At 53.4% G+C, this 22357-nt stretch overlaps 5 protein-coding genes across 5 annotated transcripts; 2 read left to right on the top strand and 3 right to left on the bottom strand.

Moving 5' to 3' along the window:
• Positions 1–1640: 1640 nt before the first annotated feature.
• CKM354_001016400 (uncharacterized protein) lies at positions 1641–3377 on the bottom strand (the record flags this gene model as incomplete). Its single annotated transcript, XM_044805615.1, has 3 exons — positions 1641–1785; positions 1885–1923; positions 1996–3377. 3 exons carry the CDS (start codon positions 3375–3377, stop codon positions 1641–1643), a joined length of 1566 nt encoding a protein of 521 aa, XP_044661550.1.
• Positions 3378–4155: 778 nt separating this feature from the next.
• On the bottom strand, positions 4156–9086 carry CKM354_001016500 (uncharacterized protein; the record flags this gene model as incomplete). The annotated part of the gene is made up of 10 exons (XM_044805616.1): positions 4156–4538; positions 4599–5650; positions 5701–5772; positions 5828–5951; positions 6005–7225; positions 7282–7515; positions 7569–8072; positions 8124–8652; positions 8713–8795; positions 8855–9086. 10 exons carry the CDS (start codon positions 9084–9086, stop codon positions 4156–4158), a joined length of 4434 nt encoding a protein of 1477 aa, XP_044661551.1.
• A 137-nt stretch (positions 9087–9223) lies between these two features.
• CKM354_001016600 (uncharacterized protein) lies at positions 9224–10829 on the top strand (the record flags this gene model as incomplete). Its single annotated transcript, XM_044805617.1, has 2 exons — positions 9224–9579; positions 9638–10829. The coding sequence occupies 2 exons, from the start codon at positions 9224–9226 to the stop codon at positions 10827–10829; spliced, it is 1548 nt and encodes a 515-aa protein (XP_044661552.1).
• A 468-nt stretch (positions 10830–11297) lies between these two features.
• CKM354_001016700 (uncharacterized protein) lies at positions 11298–20103 on the top strand (the record flags this gene model as incomplete). The annotated part of the gene is made up of 2 exons (XM_044805618.1): positions 11298–18843; positions 18911–20103. 2 exons carry the CDS (start codon positions 11298–11300, stop codon positions 20101–20103), a joined length of 8739 nt encoding a protein of 2912 aa, XP_044661553.1.
• Positions 20104–20512: 409 nt separating this feature from the next.
• On the bottom strand, positions 20513–21715 carry CKM354_001016800 (uncharacterized protein; the record flags this gene model as incomplete). The annotated part of the gene is made up of 1 exon (XM_044805619.1): positions 20513–21715. One exon carries the CDS (start codon positions 21713–21715, stop codon positions 20513–20515), a length of 1203 nt encoding a protein of 400 aa, XP_044661554.1.
• Between the last annotated feature and the right edge of the window lie 642 nt (positions 21716–22357).

The following is a 22357-nucleotide window of genomic DNA, read 5'->3' on the forward strand; positions in this document are numbered from 1 at the left end:
CATCTCGGCCTCATTTGCCGACCTCGCCTAATTCCATTGCCGAGGCCGCACCGCACCACTTCACCTCGTCTTTCACCCATGCTTCGTACACTCTGGCCAGTATACGAGCAGCATCAGTACCTTCAGTCGTCGAAGAAAGCTTCATGATGTAGCATAAGCTTGCTGCGCTGATCATGCATGAGCTCCGACACCACGTTAGGCATGGCCGCCACGAGGCCGACGCAATCTTGCATGATCCAAGACATGACCACGAGTTACACGACAGCTCATTGCGGGCACTTACTTAGCTCTTACTCTGCAGCAGGAAGACTCAATATGCAACATTGATTTTTGGGCATCTGCTATACACCGGGACCACACAATCATGTCAACCTCATGTCTCACCAATTGAACTCTTGGCATCACCATAATGGTCCCATCCTTCTCAGTCGGACTGCAGTCCCTCGCGTTCTGGTAGTCAGGCCTTTCGCCCACCACTCAAGTAGCACTGCAGCGCCTCTGCTTCAGGGACGCTTCCCTGCTGCTCTGTGATGCCTCATGTTGGCGAATCTAGGCAAGATGTGGCCTGATCTGACCCGAAGCGGAGCCATGGCCTTGCACGTGCGGATGTTCAATCTCCGCCGGCTCTCTGCATTCTTGAGCTGCCTCGGTGCAATTGTGATCATATCGACTGAATCGAGGAACAGGCCTGCTCTGACCACGCAACGCCTTCACGTGTCAGATACTGGAACACTCCGAGCGGCCGTGATGAGATTGATGTGCATGGTACCAGCCTCTTGAACTTCTTGCACTGTTCACCAATGCTTCTATTCGAGGTTTGCGTTCCGCAAGGCCGCGATAAACCATTCATGGCTGCGGTCTCGCTGCCTCCAGGCCTCATGGAAAACCTGAAGACCTTGGTCTTGCCTGTCCGCTTCGGGACCGCGCGATCAATAAACCAGGCCGAGCCACCAATGAGAGTCTTGCTGGCGCAGACGAATACACTCATCTGACGTCCGAATATGGTCGGGCAATGGGAATGCGAGGAGCGATGCCATCGTTCAAGTCCGCAGAGCCGCTTCTCGGTCACGTCACGAGTAAGACGGGCCTGCGACCAGAGTTGTGGACGTGGGTGATGCGCACACGCTCACAGGTCGCACAAGCCAGCGATTTGTCCAGCAGGTGACCAGCTTCCAGCAACTTGTCATGTTGCGTTCGTCTTCCTTCCGTCACCGTCTTAGACGCCCGAAGCGACACCGTGACTGGAATGTGCTTGATCAAACATCCCGGGGAATCAAGCAAGGGTACGGATCGATCCAGAGAAAAGTTGAGTATAGAAATTCGATGATCGTCGTATACGTAGAAATATATGCTGATGCGAGGAAACTGCACACACGCATGCCAGCTTCGTGTCGTATGTGCCGGACATTGCCGGCAGGCGCGATATAGTGGATTTGAAAACTGGAGAGATCAGTCCACTGTGATTGCAAGAGCCATACGTATTCGGGAGAACTTACTGGCTCTTGATATAGAGATTGAGATTCGCGAAGTTTGGAAACGTGAAAAAAGACGCTTGCTGTGGCCAGTTCAAAAGGTGGCAAAAGGTGGACGGAGGCTTAAAAACCAGAAGGATGAAAGACCAGACTAGTACCACGCTGGCGTCAAAAGCTACAGCGGTGGTCTATTGTCACCGAAGGCGTGTGCATGTCGAGAAAGCCGTCGATATCCGTGATCACTGGAGCAGAGTCATTCTGAGATGCTGGGATCTCATCGATGCCATCGACGTGATCGTCATCGAAGCAAGACCTGGACTCAAATCAGTTTTGACACAATCCAAACGAAAGGGAAGCAAGGTGAAAAGGAGGAGTGATTATGAGGAGGATTTTATTAAATGACAAGACTTACTCATCTGGACAGATACAAATATCAACAATTCGGCAAACACTATTTGGATCAGTCAGCAACATGCGAATGCACAACATTGTCAATGCCAGCTAGTTTCGACGAGATGCTTACCGGACGTGACGTCCTCGTGGCGGAGGCACAGCCCATTCAGTAGGCCCAGGAACTCGCCTTGCGCCAATCAATTTATCCCGAGCTTCTCGCATGAGATGGATCTGTGGCAGGATACCATTCACAGGATGGAATGACGCCTCTGCACGCTCGGCCGGATCGATTGCCAGCATCTTCTGGATCAGTTCCAGCAGACCTGGTGTGTCGTACTCGCGAGAGATTCGCAGGTCCCCGGGGCTTGTACCGATCTTGGCCGGCTTTTTCTCCCTGGAAGCGAACATGTACATCATCAGCCCAAAGGCATAGATGTCAGAGGCCGTGGTGCGAGCATCACTCATTGCGTGAAAGGCCCATGCGTTCTCCTTGATCGGCTCCAGGCCACAAATGGCGACATCCTCGGGAGCCAAGTAACACAAGGTGGCTAGCCCGTTCGGACGTGGTTGCCCTTCGAACTTTGCGGTGCCGAAATCAGCAAGCTTGATCTCCGGCAACGGGTACAAGCCCCAGCTCAAAAGAAACTGCTCCTCCTTCACGTCGGCATGTACAATGGGCAAATGCTCCGGGTCTTGCGTGTATTGGCCCTTACCGACGTACCTCAGACCACTGTGGAGGTATGCAAGAGCTTCCATTCCTTGGACCAACACGTGAAGTAGGAAAACTTCTGGCATTGGACTCCGGACACGGGAAAGCCAGTGCGTGTACTGCTGCGCTAGCGAACCCGCATTACAATACTCCATGTATATCTTGTGGCGTCCTGGCGCAGCGAGATCCGGAAGACAGTCAAATGCTGCAACAATGCGAGGATGCGGCAAGATCATTTGCAAAAGCATCTTCGCTTCGTGTGGCAACTCATCGTGCTTGGTTTGCTCTTTGGATAACTTGGTCGCTTTCGTGTGCTTGACCGCAAAGACTTCGGGCTTATCAATATTGCTGAGCAGGTATACCTCTGCCTCCGTCCCTTGGCCGATTTGTTCCTCGCGGAAGGTATTGTGCTTGAAATAGTTCTTCTCATAGGTCTTCTCCAAGTTGTAGACCGCCGAGTTGGGAGATGGACCAATGATTGGATGTCCTGGACCGATCACACTGGCGACAGCACCAGAGATCGCAGTCGCGACTCGAGACATGATGCCTGGTCGTGCCGATTTCTGTTGTATGGCTTTCAAGGAAGGAACAGCTGTTGGCCTGCTTGTATGCTCAGCGCTCGTCTGCTCCTTGGAGTGCTCGTTCAGTGTTGCGGCATGATCGTCGATGAAAGGCGGAAAGACAACAAGCTCCGATGCTTGCGCTGGTGAATGCGAAGTCTTCGGCCTGCTGGGTGAATTCGTGTTTGACCCAGTCACAACGAAGGACTTGACAGTCAGCTGCTTGCTTGTGAATTTCGACATCTCTGATCAACAGAGATGGGAGGTGGGCAAGAAGTGGGTGCTGCCTAGTCTTCGCTTGTGACTGGTTCGATGTGAGGACGGTCTTGTTTGAGGAGGAGAAGCCATCTTGACAGATCGCGACGATATATCTTGTTCGAACATGGAAGATGGGAGGCGACGACTTGCGCACAATGGCTTGGTGCGGCAGAAATAAAGAAAAAAGGTGGATACAATGCCTTTGTGTGTCTAGGGTGGATGAAAGGAAAGGAAAGTCCTGCGCGCCAAGAAAAGGTCAGGAGGCAGTGTGATGAGAATGAGATGGAAAGAGAGGGGAAGATGGAAAGAATAGAGACTGAGCTGCTTTTGAAGGTGTTTGCAACCGCAGCACAGGCGGAGAGGTTGCTCAAGACAGGAGATGCAATCCTCTTTGACATACGGGACATTGTGGAAATGGAATCCCCACTCTCTGCAGGAAGCCGCTGCTCGCACCCACCTCCACCTCCATAAGCCAAATTTCATCGGAGGCGCGATTCCCGCAAACAGGATCATCGGAGATTCAACAATATTGATGGAGAGTGAAATGGGGCACGTGGTAACACGGAATAGGATGAGTTTCACTTCAGAAGTTGCCTGGGAAATTTTATTCATTCAGTGCGAATACCAGACTCTACGCAAACGCGCCTGCTGCCGTCGATCAAGCCACATGCAAGAGTCCGCCGACGACGTCAGCACAGCTCATTCCCTTCCAGCCAACTTCTTCCTTCATTTAGTTGGCATCATCTAAAAAGACTTCACCTCCCTACAACCCCTCCCTTTGCGCCTCCCAAAGCCTCCGAAACCCCTCAGACGATGCCCCATCATCTCGTTCCAACAACTCACGCGGCCGCCCCGTCTCCACAACCCTCCCATTAGCCAAAACAACCACCAGATCAAAATCCACCACCTCATCAAGCCGATGCGCCACAACCACGACCGTCTTGTCAGCAAACTCCTCGCGAATCACAGCATTGACCACAGCGGCCGTTTGCTCATCAAGTCCACTCGTAGGTTCATCTAAAAGAATGATGTTGCTGCTGCAAGATTTGATCAATGCGCGTCCGAGGCAGAAGAGTCGACGTTGTCCGAAGGAGAGCTGGTGCTCTTGCATTTTGGCGTCGAGCCCAGCAGCACCATTACTACTATCTTCATCACCATCACCATCGCCATCGCCGCTGCTACGCGCAGCAGAAGCAAAATGCTCACGCCATAGGTGAACCTTTTGCAAAATCTGAATACACCGCTCATCGGTCGCTTGACGCATCGGATCAAGATTCTCGCGCACGGAACCTTGGAAGAAAAAAGGTTCTTGGGGTAGGACGTTGAGTCTTCTTCTGACTTCTTCGCGAGGGAGGGACGAGATGTCGATGTCGTCGATTGTGAGAGGTCCCGATGAGATTTCTGTGATGCGGAGGAGAGTCGCGAGGAGAGAAGATTTGCCGCTGCCAGTGCGGCCACAAATGGCGACTTTTTGGCCCGCGGGAATGTGTAATGTGAGATTCTGGAGGACAGGCGGGTTGTCTGGGCCATAAGATGCTGTGAGATTTGTGCAATTGATAGAGCCGTTTGTGGGCCAGTTTTGGGGTGGAGTGCTTTTCTCGCTGGGGCAATGCTCGCTTCCGACATTGCGCTCATACGCTTGAATTCTGTTGATGGCGCCGAGAGCTTGCTCGACTTGGGTCCATTCGGTTACCAAACTCTGCAATGTTGAAGAGAAGATGACGATGTTGAATAGAGCGACGCCGAGGAATGCCGTTGATGCATTGCGTATCGTCGTTGCGATTCCTACTAGCATGACTGCGAGGCCGGCGTTGAATAGATCCAGCACCAAGGTGAGCCATTGCTGAACACAAAAAAGGAGGTAATACGGACGTTGAGAGAGATCGATGGCCTTGCGATTCCGCTCGCTGTACTCCGCGGTCCAAGCGTATGCGCGAATTGATTCAAGGCCGTTGATCGTTTCGAGGAAATGCGAGAACAGAGGTGCTTTGGCTTCAATGTCCAGCAGTCGCAACTGCCTGGATGTCCGGAGATAGAAGAGCGCAATTAGAATGAGAACCACGAAGCAGACCGGAATAGCAGCGGCGATGTATCCGGAGCCCATGAACACAAAGACCGCGGATGCGATTGTAGATAGGAATTGAAACACAAATTGGTTGATAGCCTGTGGGAGGTCGTTGTCGATCAATTCCAAGTCCTGACTGAATCGATTCAAAGTGGTTCCGGCATCGGTCGAGGTGTGAAAGGTCACTAGAGCGCTTGTATTTGTCAGGCATTGTTCAACATGTGCGTGGGATGAACGACATACTTCATGGTTGTCGTCAACAGTACCTCGTGGAACTTCCTTGATGTCGTTGGGAGCACGATCAGGTTGAATGTTCTGTGCAACACGATGAGCGGTGTCTGAAAACGTACGCTAACGCCTCAGTACTTACGAATCCGCCACTGCACACCCTATGAGGGCCAACACCCCTAAAGTGGCGAATATGCCAAGCCAGTATCCGATATTCTGATTGGGGCTGGTGGCATTGGCGTTGGTCCACCATTGGAGCCATATTGCTAATGAACAATCAGCTTGGACGTCTTTCTTCTCTGAGTGCAGGACGACTTACATGGAAAAGTGATGCCGAAGACAAGTACAGCACACGCGGAAAGATAGACAATAGTCATTGGCCATCCCGCCATCCGCACATAGTAATACCAGACCCGCAAATCGCCCGTGTGACGGTGTTTCCCGGGCTCTGGGTCGAGGAGTAAGTCCAAGTCCCGCTCGGCATTACTGAGTTCATCCTCCAATTCGGGGTCCGAGGACAGCTCTGCATGCGGATTCGTCGGCGCCGATTTCTCTCCATAGACAGTGTCATCCTCGGCTGTAGAGCCACCCTTGACCATGCATCCGCTCATGTCCAAGTGAATAATGTGATCTGCGAGGCACAGATGATGAGCAGACGAAGTGGCAAAGACCACCGTGGTCTCGAACTGGGTCAAAATGCCCTTTTGGCCGAAGACCTCGCGCAAGATGTGCTGCTCGGTGGCAGGATCCAGACCTGTAAGCACGCCGTCCAGCAGCATGCACCGATTCCGAGAATAAATGGCACGCGCGAGCGAGACACGGGCTTGTTGGCCACCACTGACTTCGGAACCTCTGGCGCCGATTGGAGTCTGATCGCCCATGCGCAGCTCTTGGAAGTCGGCAACCAAAGCACATGCTGAGATGACTTTGAGGTACCACTCTCCATCCCAGTGAGATTTTCCAACGATGTTGTTCTGAATTGTGCCCCAGCTGCACCACCCTTTCTGAGAGCAATATGCAGCCTGTGGGAACACCGCTTCGATCTCGCCCGATACTACAGGCACTTCGCCCAGCAGAAGCTTAAGCAAAGTGGATTTTCCACTTCCCACCGGGCCGTATATAATTGTCATTCGGTTCTGCGGAATTGAGAACGTGAGCTCGTGAAGCACATCGCGGTCATCATCTTCATATCGGACTGATGCACTTTCCACTCTGTAGGCGTCCACGTGCATGCCGAGATCTGCCTTGTGTTCATCTGATCGCGTTGAAGGGCAAGTGGATTTTGGGGACAACACGGTCCGTGCATCCAGGCGTTCTGGTGACATGAGGTACTCTTGAATTCGTCGGAACGAGTTGGCAATCGTTTGGATGTCTTCCATTCCGTCCACGGCGTACTGCACAGGCTGTTGAAGTAGTTCGAAAATACTCAAAGCGCCAAAGGCGACGCCCTCTGTCAACGTGCGTTCCGGAGTGTCTGATTGTGCAATGAGTATATATGCTAGGAAGCCCCATACTGGAGCTATGGCCAAATACATAAAAGCTGTGGATTGAGGCAGCGGTCAGCACACAATCTTTCCAACAAGTTCAGTCACTCACTGGACATGAAAACGAAGATGTTGAGGATGCGGTGACGTCGCGAAGCCCGGATTTCTGCAACTCTGAGCCATGCCAACTGTTTGGAAGCAAATTCGACCATTCCTATCATCTTGATGAATTTGATGGAAGAAAGGGTCTTGGCTGTTGCAGCCAACCGAGCCTCTATTGCTTCAAGCCATGGTACCTGTGCGTTACCGGAGGCTCTTGCGATGGGAATACCCGCGAGCACACAAGCTGCGCGTACGTTAGTGAAGCATCGGACATGTGCCACGTGGAGTGTACATTACCACCCATCCACGCCACCGCAGGCACCATGGCGAGTCCCAGGAAATCATACAGGAGCCAGAGACCCAGGCCGGCTTCGATGAAGCTGGCGTAGAGTTCGTGAAGGACGTGCATGCTGCTCGTGATTCGATCGATATCTGCACTCATCAGGGTTACGGCCTCGGCATTGTCGAGATGGGCGGTCGGCATGCGAAGGGTTTTGTCGAAGATCAGAGCCACGAGGCTACCACGATAGAGGGTGATCAATCTGTAGGTCTTCTGCTGATAGACGGCGTTGGTCACAGCTATGCCGACAAGAACAATTGCATATGCGCCGATGAGTCCATACGCAGTCGTGCGATTGTCTGAGCGATCAGACGTCGAAGTGAAGTCCAGGACTCGCTGGATGAGGTAGGGCTGGACAAAGGTGAAGCCCGCAGATGCGAGACGTGGGAGCACGCCGGCAAGAGCGGGCCACTTGTAGTGCGTGATGAATAGCCACAAGAGACGATGCTCGGACTTGGTGACTGTGTCGGCAGTCAGCATCATTGCTGTCAAGGTCGCTGGCGGTCACTGACCTCGTGCCCATTTCTGTTTCAATTCGGCTGGTCGAGAAGCTGCGAGAAGGTCATCGTCGAGCGGAGGAAGCGTGTTGGTGGTCAGCATGGTGCGATAGCCCTTGGCGAAGACGGCATTGAGCCATAGAAAGGTCGCCCGATTCACCACGCCACTTGCTGCCTCGGGCGATGGAGGGCGGACCCCATGCTGCAGCATCGAACGCTTTTCGACATTCTCGAGGGCGAATGTACATGCCCTCGCCAGCAAGCCTCCCACATTCACCCACGCGATGGTCCTGCCCTGCGTGGTGAAGAACAGGGTGCGGGTGCGTGCGAGGTCGAGGACGAGGGCGAGGCCCAAGTACAGCACGAGGGCCGTGGAAGGGCGGAAGGCGCGACGATGCTCGAGAGTGGAAGTCAGTGCCAGCAGGACGGTGCCGGCCAGAAGGAGCGACAGGCATGCCACCGTCAGTCGTGTCTTGGGAACGGCATCGGGCGACGCCAAGACGAGGAGCGTGATCTGGACGGCGGCGTGGGCCAGATAGGTGATCTGGAGGGAGGCTCCGGGTCAGCTTCATGCGTGCGTCGAGCGCTGCCCATTGTACCGCACCAGCTTGCATGGCAGCAACCACGACCCGCGGATCAGGACGCGTTCATGTCGGAGACGGAGCAGCCTCCACACCGCCCACGCAGCTGTCCCAAAGGAAGGTCAGTTCCGCTGGGCAAGGGGGAGCGTCACTGGAGATACGTACCGGCAATGGCCAGCGGAGCAAGAGTCAAGATGGCCTCTTCGAAGAGGAGGGTGAAGTCGAAGCCGCCCAGACAGTCGCGCGCCACGACCGGTCCCCAAGTGTCTTCGGCGGCGGGAGAGCAAGACATGGCGGCATCGCACGCAGAATACAGCGGACGGGAATGCCAGCCCAAACGATGCAGCAGCAGTACGAGTCTTTTCGATGCCGGTGGTGCACGGGGCGCTAGGCCCATACCAGCCAATGCAGCGATCGGCATGCTTTTCAACGTCGGAGCCAATGCAATACTGCTGCAGCAGCGTGAAAAGCGTGCATTTTCCACGCCCGACATGCTCGCCATTCTGCTCTCTCCTCCTCCTCCTCCACGCCGTCATGGACTTTTTCCTGTCTCCGCAGTGCGGCGCGCGGGTCAGCAGACTGCTAGCCGATCATCACGTCGTCGGTCTGGCCGTGTCGCTGGTCCAAGGCCGACGACTCGAGAGCAGGGCATATGGCAAGGCGACACGGAATCCGCCGCTCGACTTCACCGCTGACACCGCGGTCCCCGTCGGCTCGGCGGCCAAGTGTCTGACTGCCGCCGCCGTCGCGCTCCTGGTGGCCGACGACGCTCACCCGGATGTGCAGTGGGAGGCCGAGATGCGGCACCTGCTGCCCACTGGCTTCGCGCTGCCGGGCGCTAGCGATGTCACCGTCTCCGATCTGCTATGCCATCGCACCGGCCTGCCACGGTGAGGGCGCGTCACGACATACACCGCAGATGAACGAAACGGACTGATCACCGTGTAGGCACGAGCTGGCGTTGCTCGGGAGCGGAGCGGCGCGACCGGACGATGCACGGTCAATCACACGCAAGCTGCGACACTTGGCTCTCGCCGCCCCGCCCCGCCAATCCTTCATCTACTGCAACCTCACCTACACCGTGGCCAGCTATCTCGTCGAGGCCAAGAGCGGCGAGCCCTTTGCCGCCTACCTCGAGCGCCGTCTGTTTGAGCCGCTGCACATGCACTCGACATGTCTGGGCCACGGGCGGGCGACGGCGAAGGCGTTGCGCATCGCCGAAGGCTACTCCTGGGATCGCAAGTCCAAGCAGCATTGTGTAATGCCTCACATTGATGGTGCTGAGCTTCAGGGAGCCGGCAACATCTTCTCCACCGCCGAAGACTATGCGAAGTGGATTCGTGCCATGATGCAGCGCGAAGACCCAATCACTGAACACGTCTTCAATGCCCTCACCGAGAGCCGCATCTGCCAAGACGCTGACCTCGATCTTTTCTACGCATTTGGCTGGGACGTCCGCCGCTACCAAGGCCATACGCTCCTTCTGCACACCGGAGGAGAGGCAGGCAGCGCGACTGTTCACTTCTTCATCGCCGACCTCCAATTCGGAGGTGCCATCGTCAGTAATTCAGCGCATGCTGACAGCCTCCTCGGCCAGCTCATGTACCTATTTATCGATGAGGCCCTTCGTAGCGCATCGTCTCCGTCCGTCCCCGACATGTCGCAGCTAGCGCTTGGAGAAGAGTCGCCCGACACCGCATCCGAGTGTGGGTCAGTAGCATCGAGCGAGGATCACGTGTATTCTATAGATGACGCTGTGAGAGAGGAAGAACAAATTATGCAAGATCTCTGTCCAGGCATTAAGACTTCTCAGCCCTTACTGCTGCCGCTCGAAGTATATACCGGACGATACTGGAACCCCGGCTACCAACAAATCATTGTACAGGCTCGAGCTGATCAATTGTTTGCAGATTCTTCGGAGCGGTCCTGCGGCTTCACCTTAACCTACAAGCACATCTGCGACAATACCAAGTTCATCGCTTACATGAGAATGGCCGAGGGAGGCAATGACATCCCGCTCTCCGCTGTGTTCGAGATTGAGAATAACAGGGCGTTGAAAGTGGGCATCAGACTGGAGGATATGCTGCCCCAACACATCTGGTTCTCGCGACTTGAAGCCTCATCAATCGATGGCATCTGATATGCTCTATCAGCACTAGCTCTCTCCCCCCTATTGTGTCCCATATGTTCGCTGCCCACCGCCATTCTGAAATAACCTGCTTGCGCTAACCACTGTTTTTTCCGCTCTCTGCGAATTCGCCAGCTAGGAGGTGCTTTGGGCTAGGAAAGTAACGCACGCGGTCACCCGATAGAAAAGGTTCTGCCAATGAAACGGTTATGCGAGCAAACGTCTCTGCCAGAAATGCTTGCTGACGTGTCTTGTCACGATCTACAAACGCTTGCCTTAGCGCGAAACCATATTCTCTATTGAGACGTTGCACAACACTGTATACGACAGCCAAAGACGATCTCGATCCGGACATGGTTGAGACAAGCAATGTTCACGCTCGTTGCCGAAGCGGAGGGCATACTTGTAGGTCCTTCACAAATCCTGTGCCACCCAGCAGATCCATAGCGTGCTCGCCTTTTGGTCAGAAACCACTTCGAAATGGGCGGACTTTCAGTCACAGACGGCTTCAGACACCATAATCGGACTCCAGAGGAGAATGCTTGCATCGACCTCGCGAAGAGGCCTTCTCGTCATGTCCTAGTGCCCCCAGCGGACGATGAATGTAACACGGGCGCTGCTTATGCCCCGTTCTCTCTGCTGCCATCCTCTGGCCGTACCTCCGATACCATTGCCCATGCTGCAAATCTCTGCGGTGTTAGTCCATCCAGCGTGGTCGATATCCTACCATGTACTCCGCTCCAAGAGGGCCTTATGGCGCTCGGAGTGAAGAATCCAGGCAATTACGTGGTTCAATTCTCATATCAGATCGGGCCAGACGTCGACCTCGACCACTTAACGCAGGCCTGGAAAGAGGTTGCTATGTCAAACCCGATCTTACGAACAAGAATACTCAGCCTGGCGACCGCGACCGAGTCTAGACTCTGGCAGGCAATTCTTGATGAGCCGTTGGGATGCAATATCGTGGATACGCTCGACGATTGTGCTAGTCGCAACCTCCACATGGGTCTTTCGGATCCACTTTCAAGAATAACTATCACTCGAAAGCAGAATGCCTCAGGGCATCGTCATGTTCATTGGCAAATCCACCACGCCATTTTCGATGGCTGGAGTCTGGATCTCCTCCTCGACGATGTCGAGCGCGCATACAACCATCAACCGCGTACGCCACTTTGGCCAATGCAATATCTCATCAATCATTTGCACTCCCAGGACCAAGGGGCTCAAAAGCTGTTTTGGAGAGAATACTTCAACAACACTCGGGGCATGCATTTCCCCTCGTCGCCACTAGGACTGCAGGCATCTCCCGACAGTCAATTGGAAAGTACGTTGACAGCGATCTCGTGGGAAAAGTGCGACTACACGAAAGCCACAATCATCGCAGCGGCCTGGGCCTTGGCAGTGGCGAATGAATCGGGCGGGCATGAAGCTCTTTTCGGGCTTACTGTGAATGGTCGTCAAGGATCACTTGAAGTAATTGGTCTTGTTGCCGGACCGACTATTGCTACTGTGCCGAAAAGAGTAGTGATGAATCCTAGCTGGTGTTACGAGGATCTACTTAGCTTCGTCCAGCATGAGTCAGTTGCCATGCTTCCATTCGAGCAGACTGGACTTCAAAATATCCGCGCCGTGAGCGATGAAGCTGCGATTGGCTGCAGTTTTCAATCACTTCTCGTGGTGCAACCTCAGCTGTCGAATGCTGATTCCACTGCTTCAAATCGCCTGCTGCAAGAGTTGGACACAGACAACGATTCACGGTCGCCATCCACATCCGACACATACGCAGTCGTTGTTCAGTGTTGGCCAGACAAGGATTCCTTGCGTGTAAGAATCGCATTCGACTCCAATCTGATCTCCGAGAAGCAGACTGAATTCGTAGCTGCAAGCTTCAGGCACGCGGTCATGGAGTTGTCTGATCACAATCGCGCTGCATCGGAAATTCAAGACGCTCAAATGGGATCCTGGAGCCTTCATCAGATTTGGGAGTGGAATAATGCTTTGCCCGAGACAACACCGTCGTGCGTGCACGATGTGATTGCGTCGCGAGCGCGGGAACGTCCTCTAGCATTTGCAATCAACGCTTGGGATGGCAATTTCACTTATGGAGAGCTGGAGGATGCGACGACAAAACTCGCTCTTCACATCCGACCCAAAATGGTCGCCGGCGAGACCATAGTGCCAATTCTGTTTGAGCGGTCGAAATGGCAGACAGTCGCTGCACTAGGCGTTATCAAAGCAGGCGCGGCGTGCCTTTGTCTGGATTCGAGACAACCGGTAGCCCGCTTACGCACTATCTTGGCTCAGGTTGGCACTGAAATACTTCTTTGTTCGAGCAGCAATGTCTCTCTCGCGAGCAAAATTGGTGCTCAACGCCTCGTCGTGGTGGGATCAGACTCCATGTGGCTCAGAGAGGAACCCAGCGGCACGTTGCCTCTGGTCAAACCCTCAGACACGCTCTATGTGAATTTCACATCTGGAAGCACGGGCGTGCCCAAGGGAGCGATGAACACACATCAGAGTTTCTGTTCTGCTATAACTCATCAACAAAAGTTGCTTCAATTCTCCGAGGAATCCCGCGTTCTCGACTTTGCGGCTTGCTCCTTTGACGCATGGTGGGCCAATTGTCTGCATAGCCTCACATCTGGCGGCTGCCTCTGCATACCATCGCAAGAGGAGCGTGACAATGATCTTGCTGGCTGCTTGGAACGATACAGCATCAACTCGGTGGATCTGACTCCTTCCGTTGCGCGAATCATCGGCCCATCTGCGCTCTCTCGTCTTTCCACTCTCATTCTCGGCGGAGAGCCTGTCATCCCTGAGGATGCCCATCTAGCAGGGCCACAAACCCGAATATTCAACGTTTACGGTCCGGCAGAGTGCACCATTACCGCAACGATAGCTGAAATCCTCCCTAATGACATTAGCATCGGACATGGACGAGGCGTGTGCACTTGGGTCGTTGACCCTGATTCGCAGACTTTGAGTCGAATTGGAGCTGTGGGAGAGCTCTGGCTAGAAGGACCGCTGGTCGGCCAAGGATATCTGCACGATCCGGTCCGCACGGAAGAATGCTTCGTGGAGAATCCTGCTTGGTTGGCAAAGGGTATATCTTCTACCATTGCACATTCAAGCAGAACTGGTCGCCAAGGACGCGTGTATCGCACTGGAGATCTCGCGCGGTACAGATCGGATGGGTCACTAGAGTACATCGGCAGAAAGGACAGGCAAGCCAAGATTCGTGGGCAGAGGCTGGAACTCAGTGAAGTCGAACACCACGTCAAAGAGGCGCTGTCATCATCAGTCTCGGCGATTGTGACTGCGGAAATCATTCAGCCGTCGAATGGTGGAAGTGCAGTGCTGGTTGCTTTTGTCACGTTGAAGCAGGATACAGAGAGCGCGAAAGAACGATCTTTGCACGACAGCGTGGTACACAAAGCTGTGCATGGGCTCTCTGCGAGATTGTTGGAGAAAATCCCATCGTATCTGGTACCCTCTGCATTCTTTCCTTTGATGACCATTCCCAGCATGGCGTCGGACAAAATCGATCGAAATGCGCTTCAAGAACTAGGAAAGACTCGTTGGTCCCAACACCAGGATAATGAAAACTCCATCGATACAGAACCTACCACACAGCCTCAGAGTACAACCCAGTCAATTCTCCAAGAAATCTGGATGTCCGTGCTCAACCTATCGCAGACCGATGTGACAGTGGACAAAGCCTTCACAAGGCTCGGTGGGGACTCCATCTCCGCCATGCAAGTCGTCGCCCAGGGAAAGCTCCGCAACCTCCTCTTCACGGTCACGGACATTTTGGAAACTGCAACGATTCGAAGACTGGCCAGTCGTTGTCGGATCGCTACCACGCATGACGCCGGCAAAACCACCACGAGCGAGGAAGAGAAAGAGCTCGGACGGGAAGACAAATTCTTCGGACTTTCTCCCATTCAGCAAATGTTCTTCGATCTATATCCCGATGGCCTCAATCACTGGAATCAGAGTTTTCTTCTCGAGCTCAACAAACCCGTGAGCAAGGAGGTGCTCGCCGCTGCTTTGGAAGCTATTGTGGCGAGACATGAAATGCTTCGCTGCTATTTCGATAGGGATTCGAAAAATCACTGCTGGATGCAACGTATCATGCCGATGTCTGAATGCCAGTATCCTGTCCTAGTCGAGCACATGGTTGAATCACGCGAAGCAGTGCAGAATATCTGTCAATCACGGCAAAAATCCTTCGATCTTCGCCGCGGTGGATTATTCGTTGGCGATTTATTTCAGGTCGAATCAAGCAACACCCAGCTATTACTTCTCTCGGCGCACCACGCGATTATCGACTTGGTTTCGTGGCGCATTCTCTGGGCGGATATAGAAGACTTTGTTGAACATGGTAGCCTAAGATCTCACGCTACCGCTTCGTTCCAGCACTGGCTTCAGCGGCAGAATACTGTGGGGGCGACTCTTTCGCCACTTGCGGCATTGCCATATGCGGTCCCGAAGCCACAAATGGACTTTTGGGGTCTGGCCGCAAATGAGAATACCTTCGAGGGCTGCGAAGCTTATAGTCTTGTCTTTGATGCAGAGCTCACGGCTTCTTTGTTTGGAGAGGCGAATGAGGCCCTACGATCTGAGCCGATTGATATTATTATTACTGCTCTGACACGCTCCTTTTGGAGGACTTTTCCTGAGAGAGAGCCTGTTGTTGTTTGGCTTGAAGGGCATGGACGAGAGTCATCTGATGACTTGCCACTGGACATCACGAACACTGTTGGGTGGTTCACTACTCTGTGCCCTTGCCCTCTTCCCATGTCATCTGAAAGCACATTGCTCGAGCTGGTTCGCTTGGCAAAGGATAATCGGCGACGGGTACCGGGCAAGGGACAGCCGTATTTTTCTTGTCGTTATCAAAGCAAGTCTGGACAGGAAGCCTTTGGGAGTCATGACTTCCCTGAAATGGTTCTCAACTTTTCGGGGCAGTTTCAACAGTTGGAAGCTGAGACAGGCTTGTTCAAGCGTCCGGAGAGTTTAGGCACTGCAGATCTGGACTTGTGCGAAATGTCACCCACAGCGCAGCGGAGCAGTGCAATCGAGGTCAGCGCCGAAAGGTGTGAAGATGAATTTCTGGTCACATTTCACATCCACAAGAACATGCGCCACCAAGAAAGACTCCAGTCTTGGACGAGGTGTTTCGCTCAAGACCTCAACACTCTCACACAGGAACTGCAGAAGGAGCCTCCGTCTTTCACGTTGACGGATTTGCCTTTGCTATCTTTGTCATACGAGAGTCTTGACATGATACTTCGGCAACAGCTCCCGCGAGCCGGAATTCCTATGCACCAAGTGGCTGATATGTATCCTTGCCTGCCTGCTCAAGAGGGCATGCGTGTCAGCATCCAGAGCGGGTCCGCATCGTATACCACTTCGAATATTTGGACTTGTGTACGAGGTCCTGGCGCTACTTCTCCATTATCAAGCGCGAAACTGGAACAAGCGTGGAGAACGGTGGTCAAGCGACATAGTATCCTGCAGACTGTTTTCATGCCGCACCCTGAAAACGGTGGCTTCATCCAAATCTTACTTCGCAACCCAGAGACCAGCGTCAAACACATCCGTATTGCCAGCGACACTCACCAAAGCGCAACAGCAACTTTGGCGACCCTCGACCCGCCACACTTCCTCCCGCATCAAGTCGAGCATGCTTTTACGATTTGCGAAGATCCTTCCAATGGCGAACTCGCTTGTCGACTCGATGCCAACCATAGTCTCATCGACGCCGCAAGCCTGGGTCTGATCGTCACCGAACTGGTGAAAACTTACGATGACGCGGATTTGAGCTTCGCGAACACTACAGCCGCCGCACCTCCTTTTCGCGACGTCGTCCGCCACGTCGTGAGCATTTCCCAGGCGCAACGTCTGTCTGCGTGGGAACGACTTCTGCAAAATGTCAAACCTTGCATCCTCCCCACTCAGCGGAGCGAGGATCTTCACAGAGACCTTCTTCGTGACGAACGCTTCGCCGTTCTCGAAGTCCCACGGAGCGAAATGCACGGCGTGGCGGAGTTTTGCGCTACACGAGGTCTCACGCGTTTCGTCTTCGTGCAAGTCATCTGGGCGCTCGTGCTCGCACAATTCACGGGTCAGCGGGAAGTTTGCTTTGGATATCTGTCTCACGGACGAGATATCCCCGTCGATGGAATCGAAACGATGGTAGGCCCTTTGGTCAGCTTACTCGTAAGTCGCATCGATGTGAGAGCTTCGGCTGAGGAAGTCTTTCGTCGAGTTTCACGGGATACGATTGAGCATCGGAATATTCAGCATACGTCGTTGGCGGAGATTTTGCATGTTTTGGCGATTCGTGGAAAACAACAACATGGGCTGTTTAATTCTACGGTTTCGGTACGGGGTGCGGAGCTAGCGATGAGTTCGGGGAGTTTTTCGCTTCAAGAGATGGGTGGGGAGGATCGGCATGAGTTTGATGTCGGGCTGAGTGTTGCTTTGGAGCGGGAGGCGATGGCCGTGGTTGTTGAATATCGTGAGGCCACGATTCCGGTTCAGACGGCCCAGGCGGTGGCTCAGATGTTGAAGCTGGCGGTGCGGTATTTGCTGGAAAACCCTGGGGATGACGGTGTCTGCGTTGGACCTGGCAACGCAGCGAATGGCCTCTGGCACGGTTTCTTCCGGTATGTCGTTGGCTGTGAGGAGCATCTGGCAGAGTCGATGTGGCGGGAGCAGCTCGATGGTCTGCAGGCCACTCACTTCCCTCTATCGTCAGACGGTGCTGCGGAGACTACATCTGTTTGTCGAGTGGAAGTCGACGTTCCGGAGGTCAGGACGCACGGTATGGAACCTGAGGTTACGCTGAGGACCGCATGGGCTCTGCTGTCTTCTCGGATGACAGGATCTGACGAAGCAGTCTTTGGCATTCTACCCGCGGCTGGAAACGGAATCGTCGACCCGTTGCCTATGCGTTTTGCAATTGACATGTCCAGCAGCTTGTCTACATTCATACGTCAAGTCGAATATCGGGGGGCAACTATTCGCAAATTGCAGCGAACGCCCCATCATTGGCTCAGACTGATGAGTGATGAGGCGGCTTTCGCGTGTGATTTTCAGATCGTACTGGAAGTGGGAAGCAAGAAGTCTACCTATGAGCCGCTTACTGTCGCCGCGCCCTTGAGGTGTACGCTGGATGTTCAACGTGAGAAACTTTACTTGTCATGCAACAGCGGGACTTTCACCGAGTCGCAGGCTGAGCGCTTAGTGAACCAACTACGCCATGTCATCAGCCAAGTGCTGGGCCAGGACTTACACGATGTGAAGCTAGCAAGCTTGAATTTGACCAATTCGCAAGATATACAGCAGATTTGGCAGTGGAATGCGAACGTTCCCGAGACCGTGAGCACCTGCGTTCATTCGCTGGTAACGCTCAAAGTCCACGAACAGCCTTCGTGTCCTGCTGTCTGCGCCTGGGACGGTAGCCTTACATACAAGGAACTGGATGATCTTTCGACACAAGTTGCGAAACAGCTCACAAGCAGGGGGACAGTTCATGGTACTGCTGTCTTGCTACTTTTCGAGAAGTCCATGTGGATGCCAGTCGCTGCACTCGCCGTGATGAAATGCGGCGCCGCCGCAGTAGCGACAGATCCTTCCACGCAACCTGAGGAGCGACTCGCGGCCATGGCGAGACAAGCACAATGCACGATCTGCTTATCGTCCGCCTCACATATCGAATTGGCGCAGCGAATTTGCGATACAGCTATGGTCGTGGGATCGGATTTATATATCGAGTCGACGCAATTCGCAAACCAGGAACTCCCCGTCGTGAGTCCGAGCGACTTGCTGTACATACAATTCACCTCGGGAACCACAGGCAATCCCAAGGGTGTTATGATCACGCATCAGAATATGTGCTCTGCGCTTGAATATCAGAGGATGAGTCTGAATTACCAGCGAACCTCGAGAGTGTTGGATTTTGCGTCTTACGCGTTCGACGTCTTTTGGTCGAATTTGGTGCATACTTTGACAATCGGTAAGTACAGTACAGTGCTAAACTTTTGGTGATCCCGTTCACGAGACTGTGTACTGATAAGAACCAGGGGCATGCTTTTGTATTCCCTCACCAGATGAACGGATGAATGATCTCTCTGGAGCACTTTTGAAATATGACATTACGCTCGCCGATCTCACCCCTTCCATTGCCAGGCATCTATCTGGTATTGAAAGACTTTCCACGCTCATTCTGGGCGGAGAGGTTGTGCTGTCCAGTGATTGGCACCTGCTTGCGGAGCATATCGAGGTTCGAAATGCCTATGGACCGGCAGAGTGTACTCCAACAGCGACGGTGTTGAAGGTTACGACAGACACCAAGAGCCGTAGTATCGGTCGGCCTGTCGGACTATGTGCTTGGGTTGTGTCTCAAGAGGATTCCACGCAGCTCTGTCCTATAGGCGCCGTCGGAGAGCTCTACTTGGAAGGTCCACTCGTGGGCGAGGGATATGTGGGCAACGCAAGTTTAACGAGCAAATCATTTATACGTGATCTAAAATGGCTCACCTCCGAAATCCCCGGCCTCCAAGCCGGGCGCCCTGAAAGGCTGTATAGAACCGGAGATCTGGCTCGATTCGACGAAGATGGAAGCATCGTATTTCTTGGGCGTAAAGACACCATGGTCAAGATTCGTGGCCAGCGGGTAGAGCTTGAGGAGGTTGAGCACGGTGTACGATCTGTGCTAGAGACAATGAATGTGGCGACAAAGCGCTTTGAAGGCGCAGAGGTCGTTGCTGAGGTCGTTGACACTCAACTTGTGGCTTTTGTCTCGTTACAACAAGTCACAGGAGATCACGAAGCCACTGTTCGCCGCCTATCACCGATTGCGACCGAGAAACTGGCATCCCGACTACCCACTTACATGCTTCCCTCGAAATTAATATCTTTGCAAGATATTCCACGAACAGCGACAGGCAAGATTGATCGCCCTGCACTACGTGCCTTCCATCAACGTTCACAAAGCGGGATCGAGAACGAAGGCACCAAACGGCTGACTGCACGCCGCGAACCTGGCACCAAGGCTGAAAAGCTGGTGCAAAAAGTTTGGGCGGAGATTCTGGAGATCAGTCCAGACGCCATTGGACTTGACGATAGCTTTTTCCGGCTTGGTGGGGATTCGATTGGGGCAATGCGGTTCGTTGGGCTTGCTCGACGGCATGGAATTTCGCAATTTACTGTGCGAGATGTTTTTCAGAATCCCGTGCTTGCGGATCTCGCTTCGTTGGCTGCTGTGGAGGGTTGATGAGCTGTTCTCCTCAGCTTGTGTAGAGAACGACATATTGGTACATCATGACCTGGTTCGGACGTTGTGCGAGGCAGAGAGAAAGTTCTTCAAAGTGCACAGATTGCTGGTGTCTTTCTCCCTATACACCAGCCCTGCACGTTCTTTGGCTGACAGTGTTCGAACACGTGCACTAGCTGGAACCGAGCCTTTGCAGTGGCGGCTACATCGAGGATGGATTGTTCAATTGGGCCGACAATTTGGTTGGGGGCAGCATTCATACCACGAACGATGCTCAATGCTGCTGCGAAATTCGGCACACTTGTGGTATCAGTCAATTAATATTCCAGTGCGACTACCAGAATCTACACAAACGCGCATGCTATCGATAGACCACTATGCAAGAACCCGCAAAAGACGTTGGCAAAGCTCATCCCGTTCCAGCCAAATTCTTCCTCAATCGACTAGGCATCGTCGCCCACTGTGCACAATCGATCGGCCCACGGGCAGCAATCATCTGGTCCCTGGCTTTGCGAAGCTCATGAATGGCCGGCAGAATGCCTCTCTCCGCGTCGAAACTGGCAATAGCACGCTCTTCTGGCTTGATTGCAAGCATTTTACGCAACAGTTCCGCCAGCCCGGGTGTCTCATACTCCTTCAGAACCTCGAGCTTAGCCACGTCGAAGCCAACCTCGTGCGGCTCACGCCGTTGACTGGCGTACTGGGAGAGCAGAAGTCCCAGAGAGTAGATGTCGTGTGCGATAGTCCGGTTCGCGATTGCTTTGACGTATCTCTGGACTAGCTCCGAAACATGAGCTGCGCCGCAGTTGAAGCCTTGAGTGATTGCGAGATCCTCCGGGCTGCCGTAAATTATTGTGCCGATTTCGACACACGCCGAAGTATCTGACTCGAGACGCGATGTCCCAAAATCTAGGAGCACTAGGTTGGGCATGTCTCCTATATGCTCTGGTCCACCATGATCCAACGCGATATCCTCGCCGTGGACCAACACAAACTGCTCGCCTTTGATGTCTCCATGAATGATAGCTTGGTGGGAAGTATCGCGAGTATACCGCCCATTCCCTGCGTATCGCAAACCATGATGAAGGAATGCTAATGCTTCGACAGTTTGTATGATCGTGTGTAGGAGGAAAGGCTCGGGCATCGGCATATGATGTTTGACTTGCCAATATGCGTATTGACTCGAGAGCGGGCCGCCGTTGTAAAATTTCATCCAGAGATTCCATCTTGTCGGATTTTCGTGATCTTGAAAGCTCGCGAGGAGGGAGACGATACGAGGATGGGGTCGGACGTGATCTTGGAGGATCTTCGCTTCGTTGGGCAACGAACCAGGCCGACCATCGTAATCGATACGAGAAGTCTTACGAGTGTGCTTCCGAACGAACCGCTTATTCGTGCCTTGTAGGCGCATGATGTAAACATCGCCTCCTGCTGATTGTGGAAATCGCAAGCTGGTCTCGAAAATTTGTTCGGAGAAGTACGTCGGCTGAAATTGAGCTTTCTCAGCGCTGGCTGCGTCGAGTGTGGCCTGCTGGGTTGGCCCGATGATGGGACTGAGTTTGGAAACCATGCCACGAATGGCACTCAATGCTGCTGCAAACTTGTCGCTCATGATCGCGGTGGTGGGGATGATCGAGATGGGTGAATGGTGCGGATACTGTGGTGTCTGCACTTACTTCGGATGTGTCTGCTTCGAACTGGCGGAACTTATCGATCAACGACAAGAGAATGCAGTGGCGGAATGTGGAAGGTCATCAATCTGACGAGGTTTGATGGTGAATATGACTTTGCACAGATCATGGCCTCTACATTGTCGTTTGAGCATCGTTAGAGCATGGCTTCTGGCATTGTTCGTGAAAGGTGTCAATGGGTAAGCTGTACCCCTATTCATTGTTCTGAAACACATGAAAGACCGTACTGACATTTCACAATGAAGGCCAATTCATCGTGTGCTTTAGTACAGATGGATCTACGCAAATTGGTCCAACATACATCCGCGTTCCAGCCTGCTTTCGAGTCAGTCAACCCAATTGGCCGGACTTTCAAGTCCGCAGTGGCAGACAAAATATCGCAGCTGCGCGCGAAACTGCGAAAGCTCTGCCATGGACGACAAAGGCACAACACCAGTCAAAGACATGCCACCAACAGAAGGCTGCGGACCTCGAACAAAGCGCCTTTCATGCAAGCCCAACAAGGCATTGTTCAGAAATTGATATATATCCTCTCATCTCGCCCCACGGACAATGATTCTGTG

Source organism: Cercospora kikuchii, assembly GCF_019650295.1.
Source record: "Cercospora kikuchii DNA, contig_00007, whole genome shotgun sequence".
Taxonomy (NCBI): Eukaryota; Fungi; Ascomycota; class Dothideomycetes; order Mycosphaerellales; family Mycosphaerellaceae; genus Cercospora; species Cercospora kikuchii.